The following is a 12,536-nucleotide window of genomic DNA, read 5'->3' as shown; positions in this document are numbered from 1 at the left end:
TGGTTTTAAATGTTATTAAAAATACCAGCCACTCAACTAAGTGGAAATAATATATTATTATTTCCATATATTATTAATATATTATTATTATTATTAATAAATATAATAATTTTGTTTACATATTTATGAAAATAAATAACATAAATTATAAAATAACATAAAATACATAAAAGTAAATTTACTTTTATGAGAATGTTTAGGCCAGCAGAGAAGGCCTTGCTGGCCCTCAGGGTCCGCCACTGACTAAACTGCTTCACTACTCTTGTTGTTGTGTTCCATCATGCCTATGTTACTAGCCTTGAAATAATACGCTACCTGATGATTTGGTGGTGGAGTCCTATCCAGTCTCTTCATATTTATTTGAGATTACATGTTTTTGTTCGACGTAATTACTTTTTGAAAAAATAAAGATGCCTCATATACATACAATACACTTAACCAACAAAGTGAATCAGGAATTTGTATTCTTTTTTTTTCTTATTTAAACTGATTTTTGTATTACGGTGGTCCCTCAGTTATAGCAGGTGACATGACCCATGACCACGATAAGTGAATTTCCTTCTAAATACGAAGAAACCTGGAAGTGCATGGTTTCACCTCATCAGGGAACATGCAAACATACTAAAGTATGAGTGCGCAGTTATCAGTGAGAGAGGGAGAAAGAGGGAACGAGAGAGCTGCTGATGATGACATGTTAAGAGGCTCAACACATCTCAACAATTAAAACAATAAATAGTATACTGTGTACTAAAAACATCAAAGCCCTCTTCTTGGGTGTCGAAAAGCAAGCTGCTTCATCACGGAGACCTGCAGCTATTCAAAGCTTGTTTGGAAAACGACGTTGGATTTTTTATTTTTTTTTGACACTCCTCAAAGCTGTCAGGACTATCCACTGGCAAACTTCAGCAATATTTACTCTTGTAAGCTGGTTTTGGGAAAATATTTTGTCATCAGAGCCTCCTACTGGAATATGCAAATGCCTGATACGAATATTCAGTATGAGGGCGAATTGGGACAGTTTCATTGGGAGATTACCATGCGTTTAATAATTTCATTGGTCAGATGTGACAAGAATACACATATCTGTAAATTGACAGCATGAAGCTCATCAATAAAAGTTCATAAAAAACTGTTTTGCATCTAAAGCAAAAAAACAAAAAAAAAAGCAAAATAAACCCGCAAGAGGTGACATGGTGACATATGAAAACCTCGACGATAGACTAAAGCCGCAATAACCAAAGCACGACATAGCAGGGTAACCAAGCTTAGCCCAATTTACTGTCACTCCTAAGGCCGTCCAAATAGGGAGAGTTGGAGTGAGGAAGGGCATCTGTCTGTAAAACCAATGGCAAAGCTTAGACTGTATATGGAAATGGGCCTGAAACATCTAAAAGAGGCTAATTCAAAGCGATGATACATGGTAGAGCACAAATGTTTATTGTGGTCGAGGTTAAGATTTGACAAAGAGTAATTGAATTCATACAGCTTTCCTTTTTGAGGATTTCGAGCACCAACAAAAACCTTGAACCCTAAATGGTTTAGACTAAAATGCACATGCTTAAGCCCACTTGCAGCTCTGTATGCGGGAGTTGCTCTTCAGTAGGCTCGGCTTTTCTTTCTTGCTGATGTGGATTCTATATTTAAGGAGAGTTGAGGCACAGTTGCGACGGGAACACATTGTACATTTGCATGCCGTTAACGTAGTTGCTGCATGGCAAATACCTCATCACCGCACTACTCGGGATGAGCAGTGCTTTTCTCAAAACGGGATATCGTGTCAGGAAAGGCATCCGGTGTCAAAACAGAGCCACAAAAGTCATGGAAAAAGAGGAAGAAGTTACTTGAAGCTGTTTATTAGATGATTTCCTTTGTGTATGTTGGTTTGCCTTCTTGTTCAATCAGCTCTCCGTCCAGCAGGGCTGTACTCAAGCCCATCTTTATCGAGTCCAAGTCAAGTCCGTCACCACAAGGTCCGAGTCCAAATCCAGATGAGACCAAGTGTAAACCTTACGATATAAAACTACCGTTTTCTCGATCACAAAATTAGAGACATTTCATTACGCTCAAGCCTCTTCTGAGATGGCATGGAATCCTTTGCTTGATTAACCGTGTGTGCAGATCGACAACAAAAACAATTGCAAAAACAATATTGCTGTATTATTGGTAGTCCACCTCGAGGGGAGAGACGAGGAGAAGATGGGGAACCGGGGAGCAGCAAACCACACCGAGCAGTACGAGGTGGCTACAAAACAGCGTTGAAATAGCTAATGAATTACGATGGACGCAACACTGCAGCAGGGTTTGCTGTCTATGACACCTGTGCAGTCACATTAACCCATCAGATGGCTAGTTCCATAATCTGAAAAACTTTACTTCAAATTTCTTTTGAAGGAGGACATTAATTTTCAGGAATTAAAACATAGTTGGTCTTGATTGAGTCGAGTCCATTGGTTGAGTCCAAGACAAGTCCGATTCAAATAGCAAGTCCGAGACAACAAAAACACGTGTCGAATCCAGACTCGAGTACTACAGCCCTGCTGTCCAGTCCAGGTTCATTGCAGCCTCTAATTTTGACATTAATTGCCCCATGGCCAAGAACATCCATCCATTTTCTGACCCGCTTATCCTCACAAGGGTCGCAGGTGTGCTGGAGCCCATCCCAGCTGTCCTTGGGCAGTAGGCGGGGGACACCCTGAACCGGTTGCCAGCCAATCGCAGGGCACACGCCGACGAACGACCATCCGCGCTCACACTCACACCTCGGGACAACTTAAGAGTGTTTCATTAACCTGCCATGCATGGTTTTGGAATGTGGGAGGAAATCGCAGTACCCAGTGAAAACCCACGCAGGCACAAGGAGAACATGCAAATCATCTGTTAGATTCCAGCAGTATTACATTTGAAAGAAAGCTTTGTATTTAAAAAAACGGACTTCATGATAATGTTCTTGGTATGCAGTGATGGGTGGAATGACGCTTGGGCGCTCCTCAACTTGGCTCAGGAGACACTACATAGTGCAGTGATCTCCAAACTTTTTTGCGCCAAGGATCAGCACAAAGAAGTCCACTCCACTTTTTATTTCACATTAAAATGAGCGTTTACCAGAGAAAATATGCATGCATACGGTGATGTGAGAGTGTGTGGAATTTTATGGTGTATGCAGGCCAGGTGGTGCTGTGATTTAACTCCGCCATGTCCGTGCACATGCGTAAAATCTCCTTTCATCTCTCATCTGCTTTCTCCATCAATGATCTGCGCCACGAAAACAAAATGATGGCTAATAGCAAAAAAAAAAAAAAGCATATGAACAGTCTGTAAATAGTTGGAAGGACTCCCATAGGGTTATTGGAGCAACCAGAGTAGCTTGAGGGGCCGACGGATGGATATAGTCAGACATGTTTGTTTGCTTCCCTGTACTGGCACATGTATGTGACATGAATATGTATACAACGTGAGCAGATATGCTAATTAAATCGATTTAACCATACCACCAATTAAAAACAATCCAAATCCACCCATCCATATTTGTTTTTTTATATCGCTTGTCCCCATCGAGGTCACAGATGAGCCGTGCCTCTTACATTTAACTGTGGATCATAGGTTTCCTGGTCTGGTTGCCAGCAAACAAGGCTTCTCACTCACACTCACACACACAGTATGAGCCCACCCGCGCAACATACAAACTGCACACAAAACAAATGAGGTGTGCTGGCGTTATTCATATAACTATAAGATATATAAGCATGTTCACAGGTCATTGAGTGGCAAAGTAGGTCATAAACTGCTTATAATAAAATTGTAGTGATTTAAATGCAGGAGGACGAGTCAGCGCAAACATACAAGCAGCGAATACAACACAGTATCCATCCATCCATCAATTTTCTGGACCATCGGTCGGGTTTGGTTAATTCGTACAGTATGAATTCTTGTTGTTTTAAAGTTAGAATATCCCATATAGTAGCCACCCATCTGCATTTATTTTTGGAATTCGTATTTTTGAATAATACAGTCAAGGTATTAATTCTCTCATTTATGTTCGACTGTTGAACCCGATCATGTAGAAATATGTTGAGTAAGTTATTGAACAGAAAGTGAATTACCATGCTTTATACACCGCTGGTCAAGTCTATTCAAGTCCAATAAAAGACTATCTGTGATGAAAATGTGAAAAGGTTCACCTCTTGAAACAGCTCCAGGCTGTAAGTGTTGTCATCGTCCGCAAAGAAGACCACCCCGGCGTCCCGGCGTGTCCGGTGTTGCCTGAGCCAGCCCAGGGCCAAATTTCTCTGCTCGGTGGCACGGGGCATCCCAGCGCGTTTGAACCTGCGCGGCGTGAAGACGTGCAAGTGCGTGTAAGGCACACCGCACTGAGCCAAGAAGCGGCTCACCAGATCCGTGCGCACTGTGGAGTCCTCCACCACGATCCAGTGGAACTGAGGCACCTGGCGGAAAGCGTGCGCCAGTCGTGTCAGCTCGGCTTTCTGCACGGGTCGCGTGTAAGTGGGAGTTATGGCGTAGATGACCGGCAGGGCAGAGTGGTTCTTAGGGCCACCGAGCCCCGCTTTTCGGGCCGCAAGCTGCGCCCTGCTGCGCGGAACACCGATCGGAGTCCAGATCGTTCTTTTGCTGTCGATATCGATCATGATGATGACTATAAGGACCCAAGGCAGCAGGATGAAGAATCGGCTGAAGAACACTGATTTCATGGCGAAGTTATCGAGCTTGCACTCTTCTAGTTACTTCATTGCAAACTGCCGACCCTCTCTGTCGCTCTCTTTTTTTTTCAATTACCGTAGTCAAAAATCATGTTGTTACTCGTTCTTTCTGTGCCACCAACGTCGGCTGATCTCCACGCTCCGGGCGGTCCTGTTTCCCAGAAGTCACTATCCTCCCCTGTCACAATGTGTCCGTGTCCACTTCCAGCTGACTCTCGGGAGAAGTCCACATGTCTAGAATCCTTCGTCCGTCAATACTGTGACTCTAACGGGGCGAAAATAATCCCAAGAGATCGGTCCTACGAGTGGGGTTCTCCGCCACTCGCTCCCGCAGCTGAGAAGCATCACTTGGAGAGAACATGAGGGTAATAAGGCAGGATGGGGAGGAGCAGGTGCAGTGGAAGAGGTGGGAGGCGGCACACACAGGGAGACCCGGGGTGGACAGAGAGAGAGAGAGAGAGAGAGAGAGAGAGAGAGAGAGAGAGAGAGAGAGAGAGACACGGGAGCGCCTGTTCGTCCAGCTCATTTAGAAATACAAACAAAATTAAATAAATGCAGAGCCACACCTCGTCACCAAACAGTCAACATTTGCATGGTCGAACATTTGTCAAAGTGTTCACATGAGAATTTATGCACGCACCATTTGCGCATTTGGGCTGGGGGCGAGGGGGGGGGGGTAACTTCCGGTAGTTATTCTAACGCACAAGGATCGTATAAAACTCTTTCAAAAATACCGACAACCTGCTTAAATGGCATTAAGTTGTGATAAATGACGTCTTACCGTATTATTTGCTCCAATTATACAAGTGTCTAACCTTACGGAAGAGGATTAGGGCCAATGAAGAACAAAAAAAACAAGGTTGGCAAAATTCTGAGATTAAAGTGAGAATTTTGCCAACCTTGTTTTTTTTTCTTCATTGGCCCTAATCCTCTTCTTAGCAAGAGCCATCTTAATTTAGATTTAATCACTCAATCATTAAGTGAATCCTCAAAGGAGTTCTCCAACATGGTGCCCGTGGGTACCAGGTAGGCCCTGAGAATCACATGAGAAGCCCGAGAGTCTGTTCCAAGAGTAGCTTACGAGTGATGTGGCATTGTGATTTTCTCGGAACTGGCAGAGATAATGTGTTGCATATTGGTATTTACAAGTTTCCTAACTGAAATCTTCAACATGATGAGTGTCTTCATATAAATAAATGTGCTGTCACTCATGAATCTTTGGAGAATTTTTTATTGTATTGATTATTCCATTGTTTATTTAGGCAATTACAACTCCTTTGGAGAAGAACAAATTTCGTGTCAACCAATTTTTGTGGTTGAATTAGCCGAGTTATCCAATTCTTTTTTTCACAGACTTAATAACGTAACATAACATAACATAACATAACATAACATAACATTAACCGTAATTTGAGCAAATATATTCTTGCAAAAGTGTGTATCAAACTGGTAGCCCTTCGCACTATTCAGCAGCCAATAAGTAGCTCTCAGCTTTAAAATGGTGACCCATGCTCCACAGGATCAATCTGGGACTGTTCCAATATGATCTACTTGGGAAAAGCGGGACATTCAGTCCAATACTTTGAGTGGATTAAAATAAAAAAAGAAAAAAAAGAAAACATTGTGCGTGTATGTGTGTGTGTGTGTGTGTGTGTGTGTGTGTGTGTGTGTGTGTGCGTGCGTTTGCATGTATTTATTTATATATATGGCCAGCTAACTACTTGCATATCGTCACATATGATGTGACCACCGTACCTGTCGATTCACTGGTGCATTAAGATCTGAGAATATTAATTGTTCATAAAATATTATTTTTAAACTGTATTGTATTGACTTTGTTGTACATATTCTGGTGGCATGGTCGTCGACTGGTTAGCACGTTCACCTCACAGTGCAGAGGTGTATGGTTCAATTCTGGCTTCCTGTGCCTGTGTGGGCTTTTTCCCGGTATTCCAGTTTCCTCCCACATTTCAAAAATATGCATGGCAGGTTAATGGAATATTCTAAATTGTCCTTAGGTATGAGTGTGAGAGCAAATGGTTGTTCGTGTATGTGTGCCCTGCGATTGGAAAATTGTCATCCTCAGAAATGGAGGTTTGAAGATCTATTTATCTGTTCCGTCTGAAGCCCACGTTGTGCTGATTAGGGCCCTTTGAACATTCTTTCCCTCTCCAGCCCTTCCATCAAAGACGAGGGGGTTTGCCAGTGAGGCGTCCCTGCATGTCCTGAAGGTATTTATTTATTTATTTATTTATTTTGCTTTGTGGAGTGGGAGGTACTGAGCATAGCAATTTAGCACGTCTGGATACAAAATCTGTACAGCCCAGCGAAAAACGAAACAAACATTTTTTCATTACGTTTTTCAGCTGTGTCCCCATCCCTGCTCTGCGTAAGCCTGAATAAGGGGAGGAAAATAAACTACAGGATTCCCTCAAATCGAAAATAACAGAACAATATAAGCAAAACACAAGTATATCTTATGATAGATATTTTTGTATTACATGATGATACGTATCGCTCTGGTCCACACCAGATTCACTGCAGGCAAACACAATTCGAACATTTTACTCCGCATATTATTGGATGTTACACTGCCCTCAGACAAAGTAGCTTTTGGAGACTAAAATCAATCCTATGCTTAGTGATTTGGATGAAACCCATTTAACGAGTTCGTCCGGGGATAAATCACTCCTGGGACTGATGGGATGACAGCAAATGGTTTAATAGGCTCCATTCCAATCCTAAATTGTTAAGCTTCATCAACCTTGATGGCGTGTTCCTCCATCTGTTCGCACAATGTGCAGCTCAGAAATAAAAATCATCAAGCATACAGTACTTGGAAATAGCAGCACTTTGTTTTAAAATAGTTTTATTCTCAGCGGTTAACCCATGAAACACTTCCTCCACAGGAAGGTGTGTTAAATACATTGTGTTTGAATGTTCTGTCACAGCGATTAATTGATGTGTAAGCATATGTGAATGCGTTTGACGGGGAAACCAACTTGGAGAGGTTATACCTTAATAAGCAGAATACATAATTAACCAGAATCCTATAAAAATTATGTATTCACCGTCTATTTACACTGAGTAAAGTGCTCCATGTGAAGGCAGAGCTTTGGAGTCTGACCGTTTTAAAATGGTGCAATGATTTTCTGCACCAACTGCACAACTGTTATCGTATTGTATTCTACCACTGATCACTTTAGCTCTGCTTGATACTTTGCACATTGTCTCACAGCTGTCATCGGGTGGTACCACCGCACAATGGTACCCTTAGATTACGGAATGTCCTTCCATACGTATTTGTCATGTCCTTGTTTATGATGATGCTAGTGTAGCCTGTACTACCGGAGACAAATTCTTTGTGTGTTCTACATACTTGGCCAATAAAGATGATTCCGATTCTGATCTTATTTGTCCATATTTGGGGGGAAGGGGATCTATGTTTGTTCTGATAAAATAGTCTTTTCACATTATATACAAGGAAAAATGTTGATAGTTCACAAAAACACTTCGTAAATTGATTATTTGTCAGGCTCGAACCGCAAAATATTTTTTGGATTCCAGTCACGCAGGCTAAGACCAAGTACATTAAAAACATTTATTTACAGAAAAGCGCACCACCAAAGTAGATACAGTACAGAAATCGCCTGCCACAAGGAACCAGGAAAAACAATCCATAAACAGAAGCGCCTGCAATAGGTAAGGTACTAGGGAAACACCAAGAACAAAACAAGCGAAATCTCAAAAAGCCAATAACGCGAAGCCAAAGATCTATGAATAACGAGAGCAACAATGGAGACTATCAGGAGGTCTAGAAAACAACACTTGAAGCAATAGAGTGAGCCAGGTCAATAATCCGACAAGAGACTCGGCAGCTTGGCAGTCCTTAAATACATGGCAGGCTTGATTGGTAAATACTGAACAGGTGCGCCTGCTGGAGGGCAACGCCCTTCACTCCAGCTGGGGCTGAAAACAAAACAAACAGACAATCATGGAATATTATTAGTCAATACTTCATACTGATTGGATTTAAAATGTGTGGATATTTCATAGGACATAACGTTCCATATAGCTTTCATATTGAAAATTACGCCATGGTTTTATTATTTACTTACGTGCCGATTTGATTCCATTTTGTACGGAAGGACCTGTGTTGTATACGGCGGTCATGCGATCAGGCAATAAGGAGTAGACGAGCCAGACAGTTTTTTACATCTTAATCTCCCTCTCTGCTCTGGCCCCTTTTCTATTGTTGCTATTTTTTATGCCTCGTTCCTATTTTTGTCATTTTTGGGCAAATTGTATTTAATTGTAACTAAACTGAGCAAAAAGTAAGCAGAGCGTGTGGAGTTTCTTTTCATCGACGAAGTAGTCAAGCTAAGGCTTTACTAGTTATGAACTAACATGGTGACTTTCGACCGCAATTACACGGTTGCCAACAAAAGTGCCAGTGATTGATCGTTCAAATGAGTTCGAGTCCAAACACGAGAAAAATTGTACATTAGAAAGACAATAGCTTTCTTGGTTTGTTTTTTTCCCCCCTTTTTAAACAGCAAAGCCACTAGATTGACTCTTTATAACCATGAAAAAATAGTACATGCTGTGTTTGTAAAACATAATTTGCCTGCTTCTCATGCTATGACCAACAGCACTCCTTGCGTCCCTGGCTTCCCTCTCACAGACTGACATTGGACATGATGTCGCATAATAACCAAACGAGAGAGGCCAAATCAACAGCAATTTCATCTCTCTACTGGTGACAGTCTGCACCCTCAAGCCCACTGTTCAAGGTAATCAAGGTTGACTGGACCAGGAGTTACTTGCTTCAGTCGATGCTGTCAATACAAGAAGCTGGCCAAGGTTCTCACATGCCAACAGTGGACTAAACTGTCTTAACTGTAGAAATTCCTTCCATACTTGGAATAGGCTACTATGGGAACAAGTGGGAGTAGTAGTTGTGGAAACAGAAGACGCTTGGCTAACTGGTAGCTTAGGTTGTCATTTTTATTGAGATGGATGAGTTCGAGGACACGAATACCTACCCTGGCAAGCCACACCCACTATTAACGTGTTTCTGGACAGCGCGCCATTCACCGCAGCTGGGCCTCGGTTCAAAATGAATCGTCCAATCAAATTCCAGTCATCCATTTTCTAATCCACTCATCCTCAAAAGGGTCGCGGGAGTGCTGTAGCCTATCCCAGCAGTTTTCGGGCAGTAGGCGGGGGGCACCCTGAAAATGGTTGCCAGCCAATCACAGGGCACACATAGGCAAACAACCATTTGTCCTCACAATCACACCAAGGGACCATTTAGACTGTTCCATTAGCCTGCCACTGTGAGGCAGATGTGCTAGTCAGTTCCTTCCAGGAGATTTCCTCATTGTTTAAAAATATTTGTGACCTGTGAGTGCCACAAAAATAACAGGAATTGACCCATAATAAACAGATACTGATTCAGAAGTGATCAAAATTGACAGAAAGTGATCCAGATGTACCCCAAAATCAATAGGAAGTCCCCCAAAATCAAGAGGAAGTGCCCTAGAAGTGCTCAGAAATCAACAGGAAGTCGCCTACAAATAGCCATAAGTAGGAAGTGGCCCGCAAGTGCACAAAAATCAACAGGAAGTGACCCAAACTCAACAAGAAGTACCCCAAAAATAAACAGGTAGAGACCTGGAAGTGCCCGTAATTGAACAGGTAATTACCCAAATTCAACAAGAAGTGCCTCTTTTTTTTTTAATTATCGAAATAAAAGCCCCAAATAAGTAATTTTAGTTTTTAGTTTATTTTCACATTTACTGATCGAATCAGACGGTTCCTATTTAAAACTGTTCAGTGCATACCAACTGTGTTTTTCCACCATTTCAAAATGAGTCCAAAATGTTTTTTTTTTTGACAGCCTTATATTATCCCAACTCTAAACTTTTCAGCTCATTATACATAGTTCCATAATTTTACTCAACATCATTCTATTCATTACTCAGCAATCAATATTATTTCATGTTTTCATATTACTCAATACCAGTCCAAATCATTGCGCATCATTCAATGCGCGCATAAATTTTTTCACTTTGCATTTCAGCATTCACATGGAATTGCAAATCAGCTGCATTTTCAAGGTTTTCTTTTTATTTTAATAAAAGAATGTTTTTTTAACACCAAAATGAAAGGCAAGATATGGCCACAAAACCTTAAACTAGCAACATGACAGGTCTTTATGATATTTTCTTAAAGTGACCAGTAGCAGTATTTGTAGTACAACAAGTGTGCAATTGTGCAGATTTCTTGACCGCTTTAAAGTGTCTGGTGCTGTGGAACATAGATCAGCGACAATGGTTCAAGTAAGTATAGAGCTGGAGCTACAATGATTATTGCAGTAATGCTGTTCCACAGGGGTGTGCAAAATTGCAACGAGCCACTCTAAAGGTCGATTTGGTTTACTGTTTAGGGAGTTCATGGCTAGAGGGAAGAAGCTGTTTAAGTGTCTGCTGGATTTGGTGTGCATGGATCGGTAGCGCTTGCCTGAGGGGAGTAGCTGGAAAAGGTGATAGGCAGGGTACGGGGGATCCAGTAGGATTTTCCGTGCCCATGTCTTGGTTCTTGCGGTGTGCAAGTCCTCAAGAGTAGGTAGGGTGGTGCCAATTATTTTTTTCCGCAGTCCTAACTGCCCGTTGCAGGCGGATAAAATAAGAAAAAATAAGAAAACCTTTATTTGTCTCACAATGGAAAAATTCCCAATTTACAGCAGCAAAATTATGAAAGGCAGAAGTAGAAGAACACTGGCCAAGCCTGTAATGAAAAGGATTCACGCAACTGACACCAAACCGACGGTTATTAAAGTAAGAGTTAGAGGCGCATCGGAGCACTAATACAGTGCGGGTCCGTACTTTATGTTAATGTCATCTGCTCTATTATTGGCTACTGCCTCAGCGATACACACATGCCGGGATTGCCGCCCAAGAATAGACACCAAGAGTGAGTCATAGCTTGGGAATCTGCAAAATAATTCACAATAAATGATTGTGGTGCGTCATTTGAAAAAGGAGCAAAACCGACTGTACATACAGCAAGGGTCACTAACCTTTTTGAAACTGAAAGTCCTGATTAATGTGAGGCGCTACCAGTTTGATACACACTTCTGATGACCCTCAATAATTGTATTATATGATTACAAATCATATTCATTTGTGTGTCAATCATATTTAAACTTTTTTGTCATGAAACTTTTATTTTCACAACATTGCAATCGTGTTTTTTTTTTAATTTCAAAATATGACTTTGTTGTCATAACTAACCTTTAAAGCAAAGCAAATACCGTACACGTGATCACCACAAAATCACTTAAACGCATTAAAATAATATTGAAAACAATAATCATCTTTCTTTGAGAGGTACACACGAAATCTGACCTCTGCATTTGACCGATCACAGCAACCGCACAATGTTATGGGATGCACTGATGATATTGACACTATTACGATACAGCTAATTTCCTGTTTTATTGTTTTAACGTTTTACTATTAACGCTGGTTAGTAGAGGTGGGAATCACCACAAGTGTGAGAAACGGACAATTATCGTATTGTCATGATACTTTACCGACAATGACATTCGATTGAATCGTTAAAGTGGTTTATTGGTTGTACTAATGAAAACAAGAGATTGAAGAGTAACGGCCGAATATCTGGGAGAAAGACTTGCCGCAAAACAATAAGAGTCTGTCATGCCCTGGCCAAGCTCCTCTTAGTCAGTCTCTCATGCAGAGGCAATCATGGAGAGAGGTTACGCTATCAGGAATGTGACATCGCGCATCTTCTCCA

At 41.4% G+C, this 12,536-nt stretch overlaps 1 protein-coding gene across 1 annotated transcript in view; it reads right to left on the bottom strand.

Moving 5' to 3' along the window:
* Nucleotides 1-5,160, bottom strand: part of b3gat2 (beta-1,3-glucuronyltransferase 2 (glucuronosyltransferase S)) — a 53,194-nt gene extending 48,034 nt beyond the window's left edge. Inside the window, exon 1 of the mRNA XM_019882252.1 lies at nt 4,179-5,160. Within this exon, the coding sequence (XP_019737811.1) occupies nt 4,179-4,706 (528 nt within the window). The 5' untranslated portion in view covers nt 4,707-5,160. The remainder of the gene's footprint in view (nt 1-4,178) is intronic.
* Nucleotides 5,161-12,536: the final 7,376 nt, after the last annotated feature.

The sequence above is a fragment of the Hippocampus comes genome, unplaced genomic scaffold (genome assembly GCF_001891065.2).
Source record: "Hippocampus comes isolate QL1 unplaced genomic scaffold, H_comes_QL1_v1.1 scaffold36, whole genome shotgun sequence".
Taxonomy (NCBI): Eukaryota; Metazoa; Chordata; class Actinopteri; order Syngnathiformes; family Syngnathidae; genus Hippocampus; species Hippocampus comes.
Note: the sequence above shows the minus strand (reverse complement) of the source record. Positions and strands in the feature narration are given on the sequence as shown.